At 39.0% G+C, this 21,069-nt stretch overlaps 1 protein-coding gene across 3 annotated transcripts in view; it reads left to right on the forward strand.

Annotated features, from left to right (window-relative positions):
• Positions 1-21,069, forward strand: part of LOC124262687 (zinc finger protein GLI4-like) — a 124,968-nt gene that overhangs the window by 95,797 nt on the left and 8,102 nt on the right. For all 3 annotated transcript variants that reach the window (XM_046697202.1, XM_046697201.1, XM_046697203.1), the window contains 13 exons: positions 2,598-2,715; positions 4,364-4,539; positions 4,833-4,961; positions 5,589-5,792; positions 6,319-6,515; positions 7,132-7,246; positions 8,531-8,679; positions 11,775-11,924; positions 18,392-18,556; positions 19,021-19,188; positions 19,700-19,795; positions 20,199-20,399; positions 20,815-20,956. In XM_046697202.1, the coding sequence (XP_046553158.1) occupies positions 2,598-2,715; positions 4,364-4,539; positions 4,833-4,961; positions 5,589-5,792; positions 6,319-6,515; positions 7,132-7,246; positions 8,531-8,679; positions 11,775-11,924; positions 18,392-18,556; positions 19,021-19,188; positions 19,700-19,795; positions 20,199-20,399; positions 20,815-20,956 (2,010 nt within the window). The remainder of the gene's footprint in view (positions 1-2,597; positions 2,716-4,363; positions 4,540-4,832; positions 4,962-5,588; positions 5,793-6,318; positions 6,516-7,131; positions 7,247-8,530; positions 8,680-11,774; positions 11,925-18,391; positions 18,557-19,020; positions 19,189-19,699; positions 19,796-20,198; positions 20,400-20,814; positions 20,957-21,069) is intronic.

Here is a 21,069-nt window from a genome sequence, read left to right on the forward strand (position 1 = left end):
CAAGTAGTCCTAATTACCAATATATAGAGAATACTAAACGACCTTCCGTGTAATACCAATTTTATCAAACAAGTTAATGATTTGGTATCAAACGAGCGAGAACAAATTTGATACTAAATCTTTCACGGGTTTAATAAAAATGGTATTTCACGGAAGCGAGTTTAGTATTCTGTTTATTACTCTCCAACATAAATTGATAGAAACTGCCTACAGTGTGATGACTCCCATATCAATTTTCCATGAGTCAAGCAAGGTCTAATACCATTGCGACAGAGGCATTAGCATTGTGACGTCATAACTGTAACCATTATGATGTCTAGCGGTATTACACTAGTGAAAAAATATTACGCTGCAGTATCTTCCATGGGCGAGTAATAAATTAGGAATAACAAATCACTTTGAAATTCTTACATAACTGAGGGACAGAATACAGTCATTTTTAAAAAAATGTCGACATTGATCTTCATCAAGGATATAATGAAAAAGAATGAAAAAGTGTACTTCGTGCTTGATGTTTGCATTTTATATTGGTACACGTTGTATCTTTATGACCTAGTTATTAACTGCCCGACATGCTGCTGATAACTGCCTTGACGTGTTGCTGAAACTTGGATATAATTCTGTTAACGCCAAGTCACAAAAAACTCTTTGTGGCCTCTGGTGAACACTACATTTGAATATTGTTATTATCCCCTAACAATGTGATGATAAGTGCCTGTTTTGCCTGCAGTTTCCTGAGACTAGGGAAACCCTTGTTATGACTGACAATATGCCCACAGTGAAACGGTGCAAGTGTTTCAGATCTGCTAACAATGGCTGATTTGGGCTTTACCTCATTCCTTGGTCTCGTAATGCCCTAGGTGTATAAACAGTTTATCCTACACTTGCACATTGTTGATGTGCCTTTACTGCCGGTGTATGAGTGGGGAATATTGTTTGAGTGATGAAACTATTAGAGTATTAGACGGAAGTGTGAAGTATTTGTGTTTACGTTTGCATTATAGCACATTAAAGTGTTATTTGGGTGCAGTTTAATCAGTTGAAATTTTTTACATAAAAAATCGGGTTCATGATAGTATTTTCTTCTCCATCAAGCTTCATCTCATGCCAAAACTACCTCTATTACACTTAACAAAGTTTATGTCAAAACAAATATAATAATGTATGTTTTGGCACGCTTTACAAGTGTCACTTTAATTCAGTTTTGAATATAGTTCTGGATTAGACCAGTACCTTAGGGAAGTTGTACATCTTGAGGTGGACCCTGGTACCTACGGGACTACCTAGGTTGTACTCAGTCAAGTTGGATGTTGTATAATGGCTGCAAGAATACTACCTAGGTTGTACTCAGTCAAGTTGGATGTTGTATAATGGCTGCAAGAATACTACCTAGGTTGTACTCAGTCAAGTTGGATGTTGTATAATGGCTGCAAGAATACTACCTAGGTTGTACTCAGTCAAGTTGGATGTTGTATAATGGCTGCAAGAATACTACCTAGGTTGTACTCAGTCAAGTTGGATGTTGTATAATGGCTGCAAGAATACTACCTAGGTTGTACTCAGTCAAGTTGGAAGTTGTATAATGGCTGCAAGAATACTACCTAGGTTGTACTCAGTCAAGTTGGATGTTGTATAATGGCTGCAAGAATGCTACCTAGGTTGTACTCAGTCGAGTTGGATGTTGTGTAATGGCTGCAAGAATACTACCTAGGTTGTACTCAGTAGTTTACACCCAAAGGATCCACAGAGCAATCAAAGCACTACAATTGTCTTAAAGCGTGAGTGAGTTGGGTTTTACACCGCTTTTAGCAATATTCCAGCAATATCATGGTGAGGGAGACCAGAAATTGGCTGAATACATTGTACCCATGTGGGGAATCGAACCCGTGTCTTGACGAGGCCACTGGGCTACCACTGGGCTACCCAATAGCCCAATTTTGGAAGAGGGGCTTTACATTACCATATATGACCGTAGATAACCCTAACTTGACCCTTACAATCAGAATGAAAATGGTATTTTCCATACATAAGCCGAACCACCAATCTTTGTTCATCCTCTCGTTGCATTCAGTCTTTGGAAATAGAGAGTCAACCAGATTTATATTGAATTACACAAGTAACTCCTGTTGTTACCCTATCTAACAATATAACATGTCCTTTGCTATCTGTACTTACGTTCGTAATCTAGTTTATTACGTTTACTTAAATATCATTCAGTAATGTTTATATCAATTCCAGCGAAATTTGTGTTCATCCATAACATACAATTTCCGTTTTACCTTATTGAAAGCAACCACAATCACATTGCACCCAAAGCAGTACACATGTAATACCTACATTGATATAGGATTTCTACCTACCTCATTTTGACATGCAGGGATATTATTGCAATACTGTTTTAAACCCATATCAATCACTCACTCACTCACTGATGAGCACTGGATTCTTGTACTGTTTACATGGAATACTGTTTGAGATTATTTGAGAATGTACAATATGGTGATTCAGATATTATGATGTTTCTGTTGATTTAATTTCATCTGTATTTGATGTATATACAAATCTGGATAACTCCAATGTTTTAATTCCTGTTCCAGGATACCCCTACAGTCACGTGCCATACCCTATAAATGCACCCCTCCCCATCAACGTGTCCACATTGGAAGGAAGATACCACTGGCCACCCGCAAGTCCATATCATCAGCCTCTACCAGGGTAAGACTGTAGACCTGCTGGCAATATTACAACTATGTGACGATCAATATGATTCAATAATCAAATATGATTCAGACAATCCAGTGAGTGATATTATACAATTATTGACTTCTAGTGAGGTTGGACCTCGGCGGATATGACATGTCCAAGGTCGATAAATCATTGGATCAACCGAACTGAAGTCAATAATTGTTTTATTATATGGGGGCGGTGTGGTAGCCAAGTGGTTAAAGCGTTGGCTCGTCACGCCGAAGACCTGGGTTCGAATACCCACATGGGCACAATGTGTGAAGCCCATTTCTGGTGTCCCCCGCCGTGATGCTGCTGGAATATTGCTGAAAGCGGCGTAAAACCAAACTCAATCAGTCAGTCAGTTTTATTATATGACAAAGGTACTGAATACCTGTTCTTCTGTGACATAGACGATGTATTTCCTCTTCTGACACAGTCATGAATATTCGTGGTGTCGTGTTGTCTGCCATTTTGATACAGATGGGACGTAACTCTAAACCAACACAGTCACAGGGAAATCTACCCATCATATAATAATATAAACAACCATCCACTCTGTCAGGGTACAATGCCTTGCAGTATATGAACTCATACAACCATTGATGGTTTGGGATGACTGCTGGTGATTCAACTATGTGATGATTACCTGCGTATAATCCAATCTGATTCAGACAGTCCAGTGAGTGATATTATGGCCAACCATCCTCTCTGTCAGGGTACAATACCTTGCAGTATATGAAGTCATACAACCATTGATGGTTTGGGATGACTGCTGGTGATTCAACTATGTGATGATTACCTGCGTATAATCCAATCTGATTCAGACAGTCCAGTGAGTGATATTATAGACAACCATCCTCTCTCAGGGAAATATCATACAACCATTGATGGCTTCTTGTGACAAACCAGAGGAATCCACTCAGGAAATATTCCTGGGACAACCAGAGGATGTGTGGGTTGTACACGTGGTTATATCGCTGGTATCTCTCACTTCCAATATTCTGAACATGTTCCCTTAACAATTGTCATGCCAAAATCATTAACATTACTTGGTGAAGAACATATCAGTCTCTCCTCCTTTGATAGGAATTCCATCATTTGTTGGTCCTCAAGTTTAAAAACTGCATTTGTCATTTCAGAAAAATATTTCTAGATCCTTAATGTGATAATGTTTTTAAATTGCAAATATAGGTCTAACATAAGTAAAGTTATATTGTGTTTGAGTTTTAATTTATTTGAGCTGTTTTTGGAACAAGCATGAGTTTAGGAGTCATCTGTGTTTCTGATCAATCTGTGTTTCTTGACAGAAAAAGTCGTGAAGAGATCATCAGAGATGCAATATAATTATAAATGCAGCTGAAGATGTGTTTGAAACATTTGTCTAAAAAGAGCATAATAAAATGTATTTATATCTCCTTAACTGTTTTTCAGCCAAATTATTTTTACCTCAGAACAAACTTTGATTTTATTGAAATGCCATCTTGACAACCATCGCCATGCAGTAAGAGGGCTGATATTCAGCCCTTGTTGAATAAAGGATTGTTTGTTAAAAACTTACAGTATGTTGTGTCTTGTGTTAGGTGAATTAGGCTAAGTTGATGTGGATTTATGTTAACATGGTTATCTCCCTTAGCAGGTTACAAGCGACCAGTCCTGCCCAATCAGATATTTCATTGCTTAGTATGCGAAGTCACCTTATGAACGGGGAAACAGTCACTCACCTGGCGTCTCGTATACACTGGGAGCAGCTTCAACGCAACTTTTACCAGAGTCCTTTCTCAGGACGAAGATTCAGCCCAGCTAGTCTACCTGGTGAGTGAGTGAGTGAGTGAGGTATTGACTGATACACTATCAGCATCAGCTGTTTATGGTTCGTCTACCAGGTGAGTGAGAGAATGAGTCAGTTATTTATTGTTCGACTGTTATCAGGATTAGCTGTTTATGATATGGCTTCCTTTGAGTGAGTGAGTGAGTCAAGTTTTGCTTCATGCCCCATCAGCATTATATGACTAGTCTACCTGTTGAGTGAGTGAGTGAATAAATAAACGTTTTCCCCTAAACAATGTCAAAGGGATATTATTTTGACATGTGTTGTGTGTATTCAGGTCTACCTCTACCCGGCTCAGGGTCCTTCAGTGAATACCCACCACCATCGTTCAGCCAGCGGAGTTTTTTCTCAGAGATCCCCCCAACCCCAGGAAGTGGGAGCATCACACTTCCAGGATCTCTAGAGAGTGAGTTCCACCACCACAAAATGGCCTTCTACCTTCAAGACAATGCCTAACTTGTGAATTCTCCATACTGACAAATCTATTTGTCTGTATTTTGTCAAATACATCACACAAACCTATGGCTTTAATGATGTTTGGATGAATTGGTTTTCAAATTTTGCAAATAATATTTTTAAAACATGAATATCGCTTCGTACTAATAAATTATAAACTCTGGTGTCAATATATATACACTTTTGGTACCTACTGTCCCAAGCCAGATCTAAAAAGAAAAGTTAATTTCTGTTGATTAGATATTTCTTAGTTTAGAAATACATTTGATTGAAGTTCATACTATCTTGTAAAATATTTGTCAGGATCTTTGTTTGCAGTGATTAAGTTTTACAGATTGTTTCAGTATGATATGTTTGTGGAGGAAATGCACAAAACAAGGTGATCCAAGTGTTGACTGACTCCTGTTAGAAGCGTTACTTAGGGACAGATGCCAAGTGATAACCAGGAATTCTAGAGGATTTGACAAGTAGTAATATGTAATATGTTTTTTTTTGCCAAGAGAAATTGTACTATCTTGTCTGGATCTTATCTTTTTTGAATGACAAAATTGTCATAAAACATTATCCATCTTTTCAGGTTCTCGTCTAACGAGTCCACGGCCTAGCATCGGTGGGGCAAGGAATCGGAAAAGAGCTTTATCGCAATCCCCGATCTCTGACTATCTAGACATTCAGAGTTTAACTCGAAGTTCTGAAGGATCCCTCCAACTGACTCCCTTCCTGCATCACAATTCACGGAGTTCCAGTGCTGCAAGTGGCTCCTATGGCCATCTCTCTGCAGGTGGGGCATACGCTACATATTGACCAGGTTATATAAATTATATCAAGGGTGAAATTAATTCATAGGTTTCAAATATAAATAATCATTGTAACAGATGTTCAACCATGTTTTTTACAGATAATACCTGTGGGGAAATGTTGCCTTTTGATAATTTGCAATTTCTATTTTATTTATTTTTGGTTTCATGTGAAGTTGAACTTAGGTGAAAATGTTTCTGGAATATTTCTTGATGAAACTTGGTATTCAGATCAGTCTAGTGGTAAACTGGTGCTTTTGATGATTTGGGATATAAATAAATACTTTTCTAAACAGTATCTTCTTTTTCTTATCCAATGGCAATGAACCAGAAGTGGATATAAGTAACCAACTTCAATTTGTGATGGGGATATGTCATCTCCTGATGTCAGTTGTTACAACAGGTGCTTGTTGAATGTTTTCTCCAGTGTATGAGCTAGTGTCAACAATACAACAAATGTTGTGACTTGACTATTTTCATCCGTTTAACCCTTGTGTATCTGTGTTCCAGCCTCCTTAGGGGCTGCTAGCCCTGCCCACCAAACGATACCACAGAATCCATATCTCCGCCATGGGAGTCTACCTGGCTCCCCCTTCTTCTACCCCTCAGTGATGCCTCCCATGGTGGGGCGGGTCCCCCCTCATGGACACACCATCCTTCCCCCATCATCACAGTCACTCATACCACCATCCAAGTTTGACCCCCAGGTAAACACTCAACAACTAATATATTCATTATACTGTGATGGTTAATACAAAGTGTCAAGTCCCATGAAGTTACAGCCACTATCACATTGTCCTGCATTACTGCGGCCATGTCTCTCAGCCACTGTAGGGGCTGGGGTAGCCTAGTGGTAAAATGTTCGCTGGTCACGCCAAAGGCCCGGGTTCGATACCCCAGATGGGTACAATGTGTGAAGCCCATTTCTGGTATCCCCCACAGCTATATTGCTGGAATATTGCTAAAAGCGGCGTAAAACCCAACTCACTCACTCAGCCATTGTAAGCCTTTATAACATCAATCCAACCATGCTGATATATGGTTTCAGAAATGGTAGTCAGATGTGTCAATCACATTTTTAGCAGTCCTTTCCTTGGATAGTACCAAATTTACCTGCTCTGCATATGATACCACTCAAAACAACATAAGCAACAACAGTCGGAAGGCTATGTATAGTAGTACCCATCAGCCAGGATAGATTATGTATGGTCATGGAAAGGTACCTTTATTTTTCTTTACCTTATTTTGAGTAGTATATAATGTCGTGTTAAGTATCCAGATGTGGTTATAACGAATGCTGAACAAAATATCGTTTGTGAACAGTCTCAGATCTCGACGACAGCAGCTCGCGATGCCGGCAGCAGCGTTGTCAGCAGCACCATGGATCCGTCCTCCGAGGCACGCAAGTCCAAGATCAAGAAGGAGGTGGAGTACCATGGTAAGAGTTACTCACAGAATGATTTACACAAGTGAGATATGTTGGAATTCAATCAGTCAGTTCACCAAGTCTGACCATCAGATCCATCTTGTCACCAACCAGCATAGGCTCAGATTTGTACCCGACCGCCTCCGTAGTGTAGTGGTTAGAGCGTCCGCACGGAGAGTGGAAGGTCGCGGGTTCGATCCCCGACCACGTCATACTAAAAGACGTTAAAATATGGTACTTGTCGGTCCCTGCCTGGCGCGGCATTAATGGGTACAACGGGGACTGGTCGGCTCGGAGTCAGTATAATGTGTCTGAGTGGGGTCTTCATGCTTCACTGCGGCATGGTATCTCGGTGGGCTAGCACTATAAAACCAGCTTAAGTCTGGGCTAGTACAAGCAGCCGCACATACACACGCATGCACGTCGTCATATGAGCGAAATATTCTCAAGCACGACGTTAAACCCAATTTCACCTCACCTCACCTCATATTTGTACCCAGGAGGTAGAACAGAGGTGAGCAATAGGCCACACTTGGACCTCCATGGCAGGCTCTTGTTAGGAAACAGTGATTATCAACAGTCATTGCAGCAACTTGATCACCGTTCCAGTCTTTTATGACTGTCCACCTTTAATTTCAATGATTTCTTGACACATGCCATCGTATCCCAACTGCATAGATTGATGCCCATGATGTTGATCACTGGATTGTCTGGTCCAGACTCAATTATTTACAGACTGCCGCCATATAGCTGGAATATTACTTAGTGCAATGTTAAACAACAAGCAGACAAACAAAACTGACTACCTTTGTGTAGTGCCCAAAGAATGGAAAGTTCATGGTTCAATCCCCAAAAATGTCTTACCAGAAAACATTAAGAGATAGTTCCTATTGCCATGCTTTAAAGGACAAAACAAGATCTGTCGGCTCCGTGTCAGTTTACCCTATCAAACTGTGGCATATCAGTTAGATAGCACTGTAAAACCAGCATTGTTCCGGACTAGCACCAGCAGAAGCAGCCATGAACACAAGTCCGTGCATGCCCATCACAAAGTGCAATCACCGTGAACACTATTCATCCCATCTGACCTCAACTGACCTTTCATGACTTTGAAGTAGGTACCCACGCTGCCCGAATACACCCAGTGGAGTCTGGCGCAACAGATGAGGTGTTTGGGTTCTTACATATGCTAAGGAACACAACATAGGGCATTTGTGTGAATGTCATAATTCTTGCGAAAAACATTATCAAACACAAAAATATTTACCTATAAAAATGATTTCGTTGGGATTTCAGAAGATATTTGTGATGAAGAAGACGACCGTCGAGAAGGCCTTCACAAAGATGGACATATACCTCAAGAAGGAGAACCAGATTTTATTGAGACACACTGCCACTGGGTAGATTGTTCTCGGGAATTTGAAACTCAGGATGAACTTGTTAAGGTATGTGTCTGGTGATTTTCACAATGATATTGCATACCTCTTCCACACCTCCCCTCTTTCAGCCTTCGTCTATACACTGCGAGTAGACCGAGTAGACCAGGGGGCCCATACTACTGATCATGATGTGAACGCACTCCCACTCAATCCTGTCTCTTTGACTCCTTTCAATGGTGGAAGGAAGATCATGGGAAAGCAGCAGGTTTAGAGTTTCCCTCCTGTTGTCAGCATGGATCTCCATTCATCATAATTCATTGATCTTCACTTAGTTTACAATTATGAGTTTTGCAGTCTTTGGATTTATTAACAGAAGAAGTTTTAAAAAGTTTGACCAAGTCTGGTAATTGAGTACGATTTATTGCCAAACGTCTAACATATATAGGGTGGCACTGTTTCAATCATAGGTTGAACAGATTTCTTCACTTTAGATAAGGAAAGCAGAGATGTCTGCGTTTGTTACAGACAATTTTAAGAATTTATGACAAATGTAACAAATTATTACTGTTGATTACTGAGTTCTTTCCTGTTATGGACTCAAAATTACCTTGATGACGTTCAGAAATGAAATGTGCCAATACCTCCATACTAAGCCAACATGCGATGCACCTTGTTGGCAAGTCCTGACCCCATGACACGTGAACCACACGGACCATGCCAAGTGTTCTGTATAGCAGCTGTGATCAGCTGTTCCCACGGAGGCATTACACTGTATGATATGTCATGCTGTATGTCCACGGCATATTGATACGGCGAGATGGATGGGATGGGCGCCAGATGCCACATGATGTATTACAATAAGTACAACATATGCAACAATATGGTAATTAAGTATAATTCAGTGATCTTTGTGTATTCAACGCAGCCACGGAGTGTTGGGTAAGATTTAGTCGTGATATTCCTCCTCTATCTGTTGTCTGTGTGTTGTGTCTACTGTGGTCAATACCCATGTTGTTTTATTTCCTGGTCAGTCAGGTGAATATATGTCATAGCTTTGTTAACACAATGGACACCTGGAAGCCTGCTAGGTATGTCATAGCCTTGTTAACACAATGGACACCTGGAAGCCTGCTAGGTTGATTCCATTTTAGATCTAGTGGGGTCCACCAGTGGGCCAATTTGTCTGAGGTGCTGCAATTTGAAAAGCCGAGCTGCTTCCCTTGGGCATGCCAGAATCCTCAGATAGTGGGTTTGAATCATGTTTCTATTTTTGTCAACACCATACCCATGCTCATGGGGTCGCCACAGTGGTAGATGCCAAGACATGTTTCACTTTGGGCACAACAACTGACATGCCTTGATGTAACTGGAATACTGTTCAAACTGGCACTAAACCCAACTCACTCACTCACTCACTCAGATGAACTCTGCATGGTATGACCCTTTTTATTGCCTCATTAATAGTGGCTTTCAGAGACCATACCTGTTATATATATTTCATAATCACCCATTACTTAAACACTTATATATTCTTTCATTACCGAAAGTAAAGTAGGCATTTAAGAATAGGGGGATGGGGTGGGGAGTTGTTAATATATCTTCAGACCTTACATATTCTTTTGAATGTGTTGAATGTAGTGTTTCTGTGTTGTGGATATTTCTATTTCATCACAGAGTAGTAAACTGAATCTGTTAAGGCAATTGCAATGAGAAGTATTTGTTCATGTATTAGTTTTGTTAGAATAGTATAGCTATGTTTTACTGCTGTTTGGTGTTCAAAATTGGCATTCTTTTTCTTTATGCTTAGTAAATGGTACCAAACGTTAATACAGCAACTTTTAAAATATTGATACACTTTGATCAGTAATTGATTCATGGATAAATTTGATAATGTGTTGCTATCGGTGTTCTATAATGTATTTCAGTAGTAGCAGTTCAATATCTGTAAATTATTTGGTAAATCCCACAGAAGATCAATACTGTGTAGTTCCTGTACAAGGAAATACAGTGGAAACCTGATAAGTAAAATTTCAAGGGACTCGCCAAAATTGTTTACTTATCAGGTAGTTTACTTATCCAAACTTATATAAACCTGCAAATGACAACCATATGCATGTATATGTATGCATATGTAACAATGAACAACTTATCAGGGCTGGCCTCCAGTTGTCAGTGTATTGTAAACTGCATGACGCCAGCGAGCTGTAAGTAGGATGTTTGTTTGACTGGAGACTGACACGACTGCCCCTCATGTCGGATTATGTGGTGATCGCTAATTTAGTTATCCAGTCTCTTTTGTTAAGAAATTTACTTCAAGGGACCGTGAGGAGACGTTTAGTTAAGCGGTATTGTTTACTTATCCGAGTTTAGTTAACCAGACTCTAATAGTGATAATTAATGAAGAAATTTGACGGGACCAAAGAAAAGTGTTTACTTATCAGGTCTGTTTAGTTAAGCGGTCTTTACTTAGGTGGTTTCAACTGTATATGAGGTCTCATAATGCATATACATGTAAAGCTTTGAATGTGTTTTAAACACCAGTATGACCTACTGTCTGATACAGCAGCTGCTGGTGTTAGTGGCACAGCTCTCAGAGCGGCTACTGGAACCTTATTGGCTATGGTTTAATGCAGAAATTTATGTCTCGTGGGAGCATAAACAGATTTTAGGTTTTTCCGATATTTTGCATCTGACATAATAAATAAATATAATTATGTGTTATTACCTCTGAACCAAGATATTATGGGTTGACAAAAGGGAAATCTCTTTAGGGTTATCGGCTATAAATAGAGTCAGAAGATGCCAGTAACCTGTTGAATGTAGAATAAAGATGCAGCATTGCAAAACTGTCAAGAACCAGTCTATGGCAATAAAGGTCAACCCCTCCTGTCACATCAGTGACAACATCCGTCGGAGCTGGATGTATTAAGAACTGTGTTGCTCATGGTTTGTTTTCGGAAATTGTAGGAAAATACTATGTCCAATAGAATGTAAAGAAGAAACCAATATTTTAGAAAACTGATCCAAAGCCAATGTTGTGTTGTGTTGTGTTACTGTATTGCCTACATCAGTGTTTCTTGTATAGCAACAATTTCTAAGTGAACATATGTGTCATTTTTTACTTTGTGTACATTGTTCTAATTATTGCCACATTGTTTCAGCATATCAATCAGGATCACATCCAGGCCAACAAGAAGTCGTTTGTGTGCAGATGGAAGGAGTGTTCCAGGGAGGAGAAGCCCTTCAAGGCCCAGTACATGTTGGTTGTGCATATGCGACGACACACAGGAGAGAAACCACACAAGTGTACGGTATGTACACCTCATTCTGCTCCATCTTCCAGTATATATGGGCGGTAAGGTAGCCTAGTGGTTAAAGCGTTCACTCATCACGCTGAAGACCTGGGTTCGATTCTCCACATGGGTATAATGGGTGAAGCCCATTTCTGGTTTCCCCTGTCGTGATATTGCTGGAATATTGCTAAAAGCAGTGTAAAATCATACTCACTCACTCACTCACTTATTCCAGTATTTTACGACTGTTCCCCCCTCCCCATCCCCTGATTCCGGAATACCATTGTCTCTCGGAGCCTCCTCCCCTTCCCAGCAGAATCCTGAATACTACTTAACACACATATCAAACACATTGAGAAAAGAGGCCACTTTCAAGTAAAAGTACTAAATAATTCAGCTAAAATGTGAATGTAGAATACTTTTACTTTCGCTTATATTTTTACCTGTTGAACCTGCATACCTGGTGTGTGTATGTTTGAGTCCCAAATACCCTCCAAGTTGACCCCTGAACCCTGCATACCTGGTATGTGTATGTTTGAGTCCCAAATACCCTCCAAGTTTACCCCTGAACCCTGCCCTGAGAACCCTCCAATACCTGGTACCTGGTGTGTGTATGTTTGAGTCCCAAATACCCTCCAAGTTGACCCCTGAACCCTGCATACCTGGTGTGTGTATGTTTGAGTCCCAAATACCCTCCAAGTTGACCCCTGAACCCTGCATACCTGGTGTGTGTATGTTTGAGTCCCAAATACCCTCCAAGTTGACCCCTGAACCCTGCATACCTGGTGTGTGTATGTTTGAGTCCCAAATACCCTCCAAGTTGAACCCTGAACCCTGCATACCTGGTGTGTGTATGTTTGAGTCCCAAATACCCTCCAAGTTGACCCCTGAACCCTGCATACCTGGTGTGTGTATGTTTGAGTCCCAAATACCCTCCAAGTTGACCCCTGGACCCTGCATACCAAAAGGGGTTGGCAGTCTCCCATATGTTTTCTTAAATACATGGAAACATGTGACTCACTAGCTTCAGTCTGGTTCGAATTACATGATGCGAAAAGTAAACATCCAATCAAGCTGTTTTTTAATTATTGAAACAAGCAGCAATATGTCAAGTTCTCATGATACCTTGTTGTGAGGTGTATCAAGTACAAGTTGGAACATCTATAAGACTTCATTCCCCTTCATTCACGACAGTCTTCCGATTTGATTGCATATCTCGAGGTCTTGATTAATCCATGCTGGATGTATAGGTTTGCTTTCATCAAAGACTAGTGCTGCAACATTCTCTCAACTATCACATCATCGTAATCTTGTCCTGTGATGACGAAGTATGACATTATCAATGGTGTATTATGCACATTTGAAATAAAGTGAAATATGGACACAATCAAGTGTTTTGTAAACATTTTTTGAAAACTTATCTGATTAATCTTGAGATGTTTTGAGGCCTTTTTAAATGGGCATTTATTCCACATGTGGTTCAAATATTTCATATGTTAGATGCTATTCATGATCTTTTTAGGCAAAACTGTCAGCAATAAGTAAACTGTTTTTGTGGTAATTGATTAGTACGTCGCAGTAGAATGTGCAGTTAATGCCTCACCATTTTATTAGACATTATTATTCACTCATGCAGAGCTACAGATAACTTTTTGGGTCATTGAGTTATGTACTCGCTTGTGTTCATCTCAATTGGGTATCCTAATTTTCCTTTGAGTAACCAAACAAATTGTACCCACCTCACTCAAACTCAAATGGGTATTTTGCCATTAATTGTGAAAATATAATAAAATTTAAATGTTGGTTTACATATTTGTTATTTATATTGATCTGTAAAATGAGAAACGATAAGAAAGACTGCAAGTTGCCAAGTTCATGTGCTGAAATAGAAGCTCTCAGTGTACCTCAGTTATTTTATCTATCGACCAGTACACAAGCTAAGATTTGACATTTTTGTGTGTACACATGTAAGATCAAATTTATTGAGTATTTTCAAAAATTCAAGTGTACTTGTACGTAATAGACTTAATTGGAATTGAGTTTTCACATAAATATGTGCCTAATGTACGCAGATACGCAGCTTATCTGTACCTCTGCTCATGTAGATTTTGAGAATACCAATCTTAGAAAAAATTGGATACTGTGAATATGATCCAGTGGGCATCATAACGGGCACACTCTGGTTATACTTAGGTCTTTAGACATCAACTGTTTCACTGTGTTACATTCCATGTCTTTTATGGAATTCCACCTCAGTGGAGATGATTTAGCATTGGTTTCACAATTTTCTAAAAGATTAACATTTGTGTTGATTTTTGCTAAATAGTCCTCAAAGATAGCTAATGGCTACAAAATGTTTCAAAGATTAGGTTTCAACAATAACAACAATGCTTTATATTGCTGTCAGGCCATCATCACTGTAGACAAATAGACTGATGAAGGTAGGTAATCCATTTCCGATGAGTAACTCCAGTAATTAGGCCGGCACTAAAGAGGAAATATGAAGAGTGCATAACACGGCATCCACTCCTGTGTTTTTTACCATACATAATACTGATGAAATTAGGAACCTATTACGGTATTGTCAGGAATAATGTGATTATTTCATAAGTATGGTTACTGCACCACTGCGGATGTTATCCCGAAGAGGTGATAAACTCGTCTGGCTATCATGACAACAGGTAAAGTCGTTAACGGCAGACTGACGTGTGTGTTCACACACACATTCACAGCATGCAGCTTAAAATAGTTGCTGCTAATCGGCAAAAAACAATGCATCTATCGTCTCGTATCGCGCCAACCTATTTCTGCTGCTGCTTCACCTGGAGCCTTTGCTGATATAGTGGAGAGATAGGGGTTTGTTATCTCACAGAAATAATGAGATCTTCCTGGTAAATGTTATCCAGGCTGTGCAAGAATGGTCGCCAATAATAACAACCATGAGTAGTTTTCCACCTGATAGTCTCAGCAGGTGACAATTAGTTGTGGAGTAAGCACAAGCTCCCTGAAATAATATAAATAAATTGAACATTTTTTAAGAATGAAAATGTTATTTTACAATTTAATTTAATAATTTCTGCATTATAACAAATAATTGTTTTTAAACCACTTGAATATGTTGTCAGGAATGATGCATATTTCACAAAAGAGGAGATGGATATTTTGAATATATTTTTAATTTAAATATTTGTCTAAATTGGATATATGATTCCAAAATAGTTTCATTTCAAAATCACCTCTCATATTTGACCATCTGTCACATACATTCAGATGCTGATGTGATATCCGGACGCCACAAAATGTCAGGAAACAATACAAATCATCAATATCGGATACAGTTCTCTTGCAGTATGTTTCTATAGTGTAAAGCAATGTAAACTGCCACATTTGCCACCACATGGCTTATGACATTTAAAGAGTTAATACAAGCATTACCCAAGCCGTGATGTAAGATGGTCTGGCACTTGTCTGAGGTGTGTAGGATGTGTGAAATGTGTGACCACACCCATCCCTGTGTCAGTTGATATGGCAACCCTCTGGTGCTGTAATTGGCTAGTATGTCACTATACAAACACATTACATCCAGCATTTATTCAGCTGCTCACCAGAAATCCACTTCCACTGAGCTTTTACTGTGTGTATGTTTTCTCAACTGTTGAAATGGATTGAGCTTTAATGTCAGTGTTTTAATGTCAGAGGTTCGTGGATTTGCAATTGACACAGATTGATAATTTAATTAAGGTTTAAATTGAATTTTGTTTCAATTTTTTTATTGAATGGAATTTAGATTAATTTATATTTTTCAGTCTTAAGCTAAGTTTAAAGTTTAGCTGAAGTTATTTTTAAATTAAATTTCATCAAATTTCTAGAATATATTCCAGGTTTATATGTGGTTCATATTTTTATGTGCACATATTTTCAAGGCCAAAATTGCCAGATGATTCGTGTCAGTAGATGGATAGTTCTGGTAAAATACCCTTTGGATCCATTAATAACATTAAAATTTCAAATCATATTTTGAAAATAAAGGTTTGTACAAAACAAATACTCAAAAGTACCAAGTAGAAGTCTACAGTGACCATCATGTAAGTCATTTGTTTTCGTGATGCTGGTTACCTAGATCCACTGAGTTCTACCAGAATAATGTTATGTAATTGAGTACATTTATTAGCAAAAAGAGAACAATGCCCTTTATAAATTGTAAAGTGTTCATCTAAATTCATTTTAATTCCATGAAATTAAACGTAGTTGTCATGCCTGAAACAAAGAAATTTACATGTTTAGAATTTCATAACATGACCATTGAAAATGAACTGAACTGCAAAAAATACTATCTATTACAAATGTATGCAAATGGTTCGGATCAAGATACACAGTTGTCAAGCAACCCTTTATGAAAAAACGTAATTGATTTGAGCAGAGCAGTGACACCAGCATTAATAGAGCGACAGACTGTTCAACATATGGTCAAGGGGACACAACTCTGGGATGACTATTGATTTTTCAGTTCTTTGTGTTTATCCAAAGCTTCAATAAAGGAAATCAGAGAGTGTCCTTTTGACACTGATATGGGATGTCAGTGTAGCTGTCAAATGCTCAAAGCTCTTTGTATCCAAGTTCAGCCTGATAATCTAGGCATTAATTCTACTTTGTCGACAGTGGAATAATATTTGTTAGACACTAAGGGCTCCTTGCATCATGTTCCATCAGCATGATTATGGTAAGTTAAATAAGTGTCTTATGGGAAATATTCACATGCTTGTAGGGAATATACCTTTGGAGGAAATTTAGGATTAATATTGTCTCAAGACTTTTGTATTTTAGTGTCAGTTTTAATTGATTTTAGTTAAAAGAGGGGACGATTGATGCCAGTCATGCATCTCCCCAAATAGTCTTCACATGCAGTTAAACAGTAAAAGTACATGCTCTTTTAGGAAACTATGTCTATATATGTCTGTATGTATTGACCTTGAGGGTGGCATGCTTTGGATTTTTAGTGTGTCTGAGTTTTTTATAAATGACTCAAAAATAGATTGTTCTGAAACAGCCAACTATTGTTTTAAAGTATTTTGTTTGTTGTAAATATTTGAAGAGCAAAAAGTAGAGATGCCTAAACAGAAAATCTCAGTTCATGAATATATATTTATATCAATAATATTGCCTGTATTGATTCATATTTTTATTCAGTTCATATTTTGATTTCAACTATTGTTCCTCACATGGAACATTTAAAACACCAATAAAATGACTTTGTTGGTAAATGGATCCTACCTGCAATTAAATATCAGTTTTATAATTTTTGATTATGCTCTGACTACATTGAACAATGTAGGAGTACTTAGTTTAAGACTAATTCTGTTCTAGTTTTCTGTTCTTCTAACTGGTGTTCACACATAAGTTTTCTGGAATATAGTATTGATTTTGTTTTTTAAATATGAGACCAGATATTCCTGAAGTTTCAAGCCCATTTATAACTAACTGAGTGCTTAGTGTATTGTGGGATTGCTTCACTATGATGTCCCTAATGATTAGCAATGAAGTGATTAATTACAGTAATTCTTGCTTTCAATTGTATGACAGTAATTAAAACATTTTTCAAAGACACTTTCATTGTTGTACATCTGATCTGAGTTTATGAACATGTAGGTAGTTTTGCCATTTAGTTGTGAGTTATTATGTTAGTGGAACAACCCTTCTGTACATAACCCAGTTAGCACATCTTTTGAAAATAATTTAGGTTAAAACAAAATAGAAAAAAAACATTGAAAAAAATGCAAACAGCGTGAAACAAGTATGATTTTTCAAGCCTTTATCAAATATTTGATATATTGTTTTAGGTTGCTAGTAACGTCAGTTCTTCCATAAGTTATACTCTATGAAACAATCACCTGACATAGGTATCACTGTAGGTATCTCAATTTCTATGTGTGGTGAGATATTTTAAGAGCTAGAGTGATTGTCACTGATTGTACATACAGATATATATTTTCTAAATAATGCGGTGAATATGGATGGGTACTGACATTTCATGGTCATGGAAACAGGGGAGATAACAGTGTGAGAGAAAGATCACTCCCGTGTTTCTGCAGTTTTGTCAAACAATTTGTGAATATATTTCTGGTTAGATGTGAAGTTCAACAATGCAAATGATAGGGAAGCTTGTGATATATTTTTACCCAATATACAGGAACACAGAAAAGATATACAACATGTATTATTTCAATAGCTTTGTTTACTATGGAATACTAGAGTAATACTCTGCAGTCCGATTATTCATGGTATCAGATTGGGGTATGTTAAGGCCAGTTGCTGTTTGTCATCTAAAACGTACATTTTTCAAACTGGTACACATATGCTGGGAGTAGAGTGATATATCACAGCTTGATAAAATAACGAAAATGTCTTAATTCTATTGTGTTTTCTTGACACAAGCAAGCAGATTATGATATGAATTGCTTATGGCTGTTTTGTTTTTTCACTTTCAGTTTGAAGGTTGTTCGAAGGCATATTCACGACTTGAAAACCTTAAAACACATCTTCGGTCTCATACGGGTGAGAAGCCCTACATGTGCGAGTTCCCAGGGTGCACCAAGGCTTTCAGTAACGCATCCGACAGGGCCAAGCATCAAAACCGAACCCACTCCAATGCTGTGAGTATATATGTATAGGTGAATCTGATTAGAGCGAGTGAATGAAATAGGATTACTGCCTCTTTGAATTTCACGTAATTCACATTGTGTCAGTTTGATTTGTGAGGAAAGTTTGAAATTATGTTGGTCTTAGAAACTTACTGCATTGTGATACTTACATGCGTGGGTATGGTGCAGACAGACAGATAGACATACTCACTTATCATAAGCGCCAGGCATGCTAAAGGGGCACAACTCTGCACAGCAGCTTGTAGGCAACCCGTGACAAACTGGTGCTTCTGGCAAGAGACTAGAGAGCTAAATGGTCTACTCCAATGAAAATTATTCTGTCTAGAGTGCTGCCAAATTAATCTGAACATACATGACACTCAGGATCTACAAGTCCTGGTTACACAGTCATGTAGTAGGATGTATGTAGTTCTCAACTGGCTGATGTGTATAGCTGATGTTACTTTCTCCTACAGAAACCGTATGTATGTAAGGCAGCAGGCTGTACCAAACGCTACACTGACCCCAGCTCCTTGAGGAAGCACGTGAAGACCGTCCACGGCCCAGAGTTCTATGCAAACAAGAAACATAAAGGAAATGATCAGATCACCGGTTGCAACCCCAAGAAAGAAGAACCCGATGACGTAAGATTCAGAGTCTTGTCAGCTGATTATAATTACCATACTCTGACATAGACTTACAACACTCCTAACACTGAACTCCGATCTATTCTTGATGTGACTGTGTTTGTGAGGTGAGGTGAGGTGAAATTGGGTTTAACGTCGTGCTTGAGAATATTTCGCTCATATGACGACGTGCATGCGTGTGTATGTGTATGTGCGGCTGCTTGTACTAGCCCAGACTGAAGCTGTTTTTATAGTGCTAGCCCACTGAGATACCATGCCGCAGTGAAGCATGAATACCCCTCTCAGACACATTATACTGACTCCGAGCCGACCAGTCCTTGTTGTACCCATTAATGCCGAGCGCCAGGCAGGGACCAACAAGTACCATATTTTAACGTCTTTTGGTATGACGTGGTCGGGGATCGAACCCGCGACCTTCCGCTCTCCGGGCGGACACTCTAACCACTACACCACGGAGGCGGTCGACTGTGTTTGTATGAGAGTTACAATAATCTGTCTGCTGTTACAGGACAAGAAAGATGACGACCAGTGTAAGAAGATGGAGGAGTGTCTCATGGTAACTTCATTACAGACGTCAGCTCCAGGAGAACGAAGAAAGTCACAGGTACAACTCATTCCTTGTCCTTATCCATCTGATAATCCCTAACTGACAGTCAGTTCCCAAAGAAACTAATAGCGATGGTCAAGATGGAATGGTATGTGGATATAATTTGGAAGTATTTTGTTTGTGTTCACGAAATGGCCTGCAATGGTGGGTACAGCAATCTTCATAAATCTTTGTTGTTTGCAAAGCAAAGCCTTACCTTTTTTGGTAAGAGCTTAAGGATATGCCAGTATAAGGGATCGCAATTTTATAATGAAGGAATCAGAGGACTGTCACCAGTGGATGATTCTTGAACCTGAAATTTAAGTTAGAGTGGAACTGGAGTGGCTATTTGCAAGGAGCCAGGTATCAATCAGTCCACTCTGACATTACTCCATACAATGAATTAACATTTATTTTCCAGGATAATGTGGGATCATCCGTGTCTCAAAACAACCCATCACCCCAGAGCAGTCCTGAAGTCAACGTGACCAACAACATCCAGCCCGACACTATCGAGGAGCATCTGAGTGGAGGAACGCACATCACCTCATCTGGAGGGAACCCTGGGAGCATCTCACTGGAGGAGGAGGAGGTCGACATCCCGGAACCCGACGAGGCTGAGGTAGGGACTGCTGTAATCACAGGCTCAATTGGACCTTCATTGTTTCAGGCTGTGACACGATAATGTTTTGCCTTTCAGTTCAAAGTTACAATCACGTTGATTTTAAAGCCAATTGTGTAAGAAATGTATTTGCAGATTTTTTAAACTGAATGCTATTGGTGCTATAGTAATTAATCTTCATCGCTGATTATATTAAGGAATAGATAGATAAAGTATAGAGTGAGTGAGTGAGAATGGTTTTAGATTACTTTTAGCAATATTTTGATAATATCACTAGAAGTGGGCTTCACACATTGTACTCATGTGTGGAATCAAACTTTGGGCAAAATGGGTTGAAGCAGTGTTACCACTAGGCTGCCCAACAATCCACAAAGTATTAAGGATATGACTGAAATATAAATATCTCTGTTCCCAGGTACCTGGTGGGTCCGAGTCACTGCTGGTACGTCGCAACCAGATCAATTCTGGCCAGGTGATGCAGAACCGAATGAAAGGCCGAATCAACAACAAAAGCAACTCTCTGTCAGTCTACTCCCAGCTGCCTCCAATAAGTCCCAGTAAGTACTCCCAGCTGCCTCCAATAAGTCCCAGTAAGTACTCTCGGATGCCTCCAATAAGTCCCAGTAAGTACTCTCGGATGCCTCCAATATGTCCCAGTAAGTACTCTCGG

The sequence above is a fragment of the Haliotis rubra genome, unplaced genomic scaffold, assembly GCF_003918875.1.
Source record: "Haliotis rubra isolate DU_JTF1 unplaced genomic scaffold, ASM391887v1 Scf85, whole genome shotgun sequence".
Lineage (NCBI taxonomy): Eukaryota > Metazoa > Mollusca > Gastropoda > Lepetellida > Haliotidae > Haliotis > Haliotis rubra.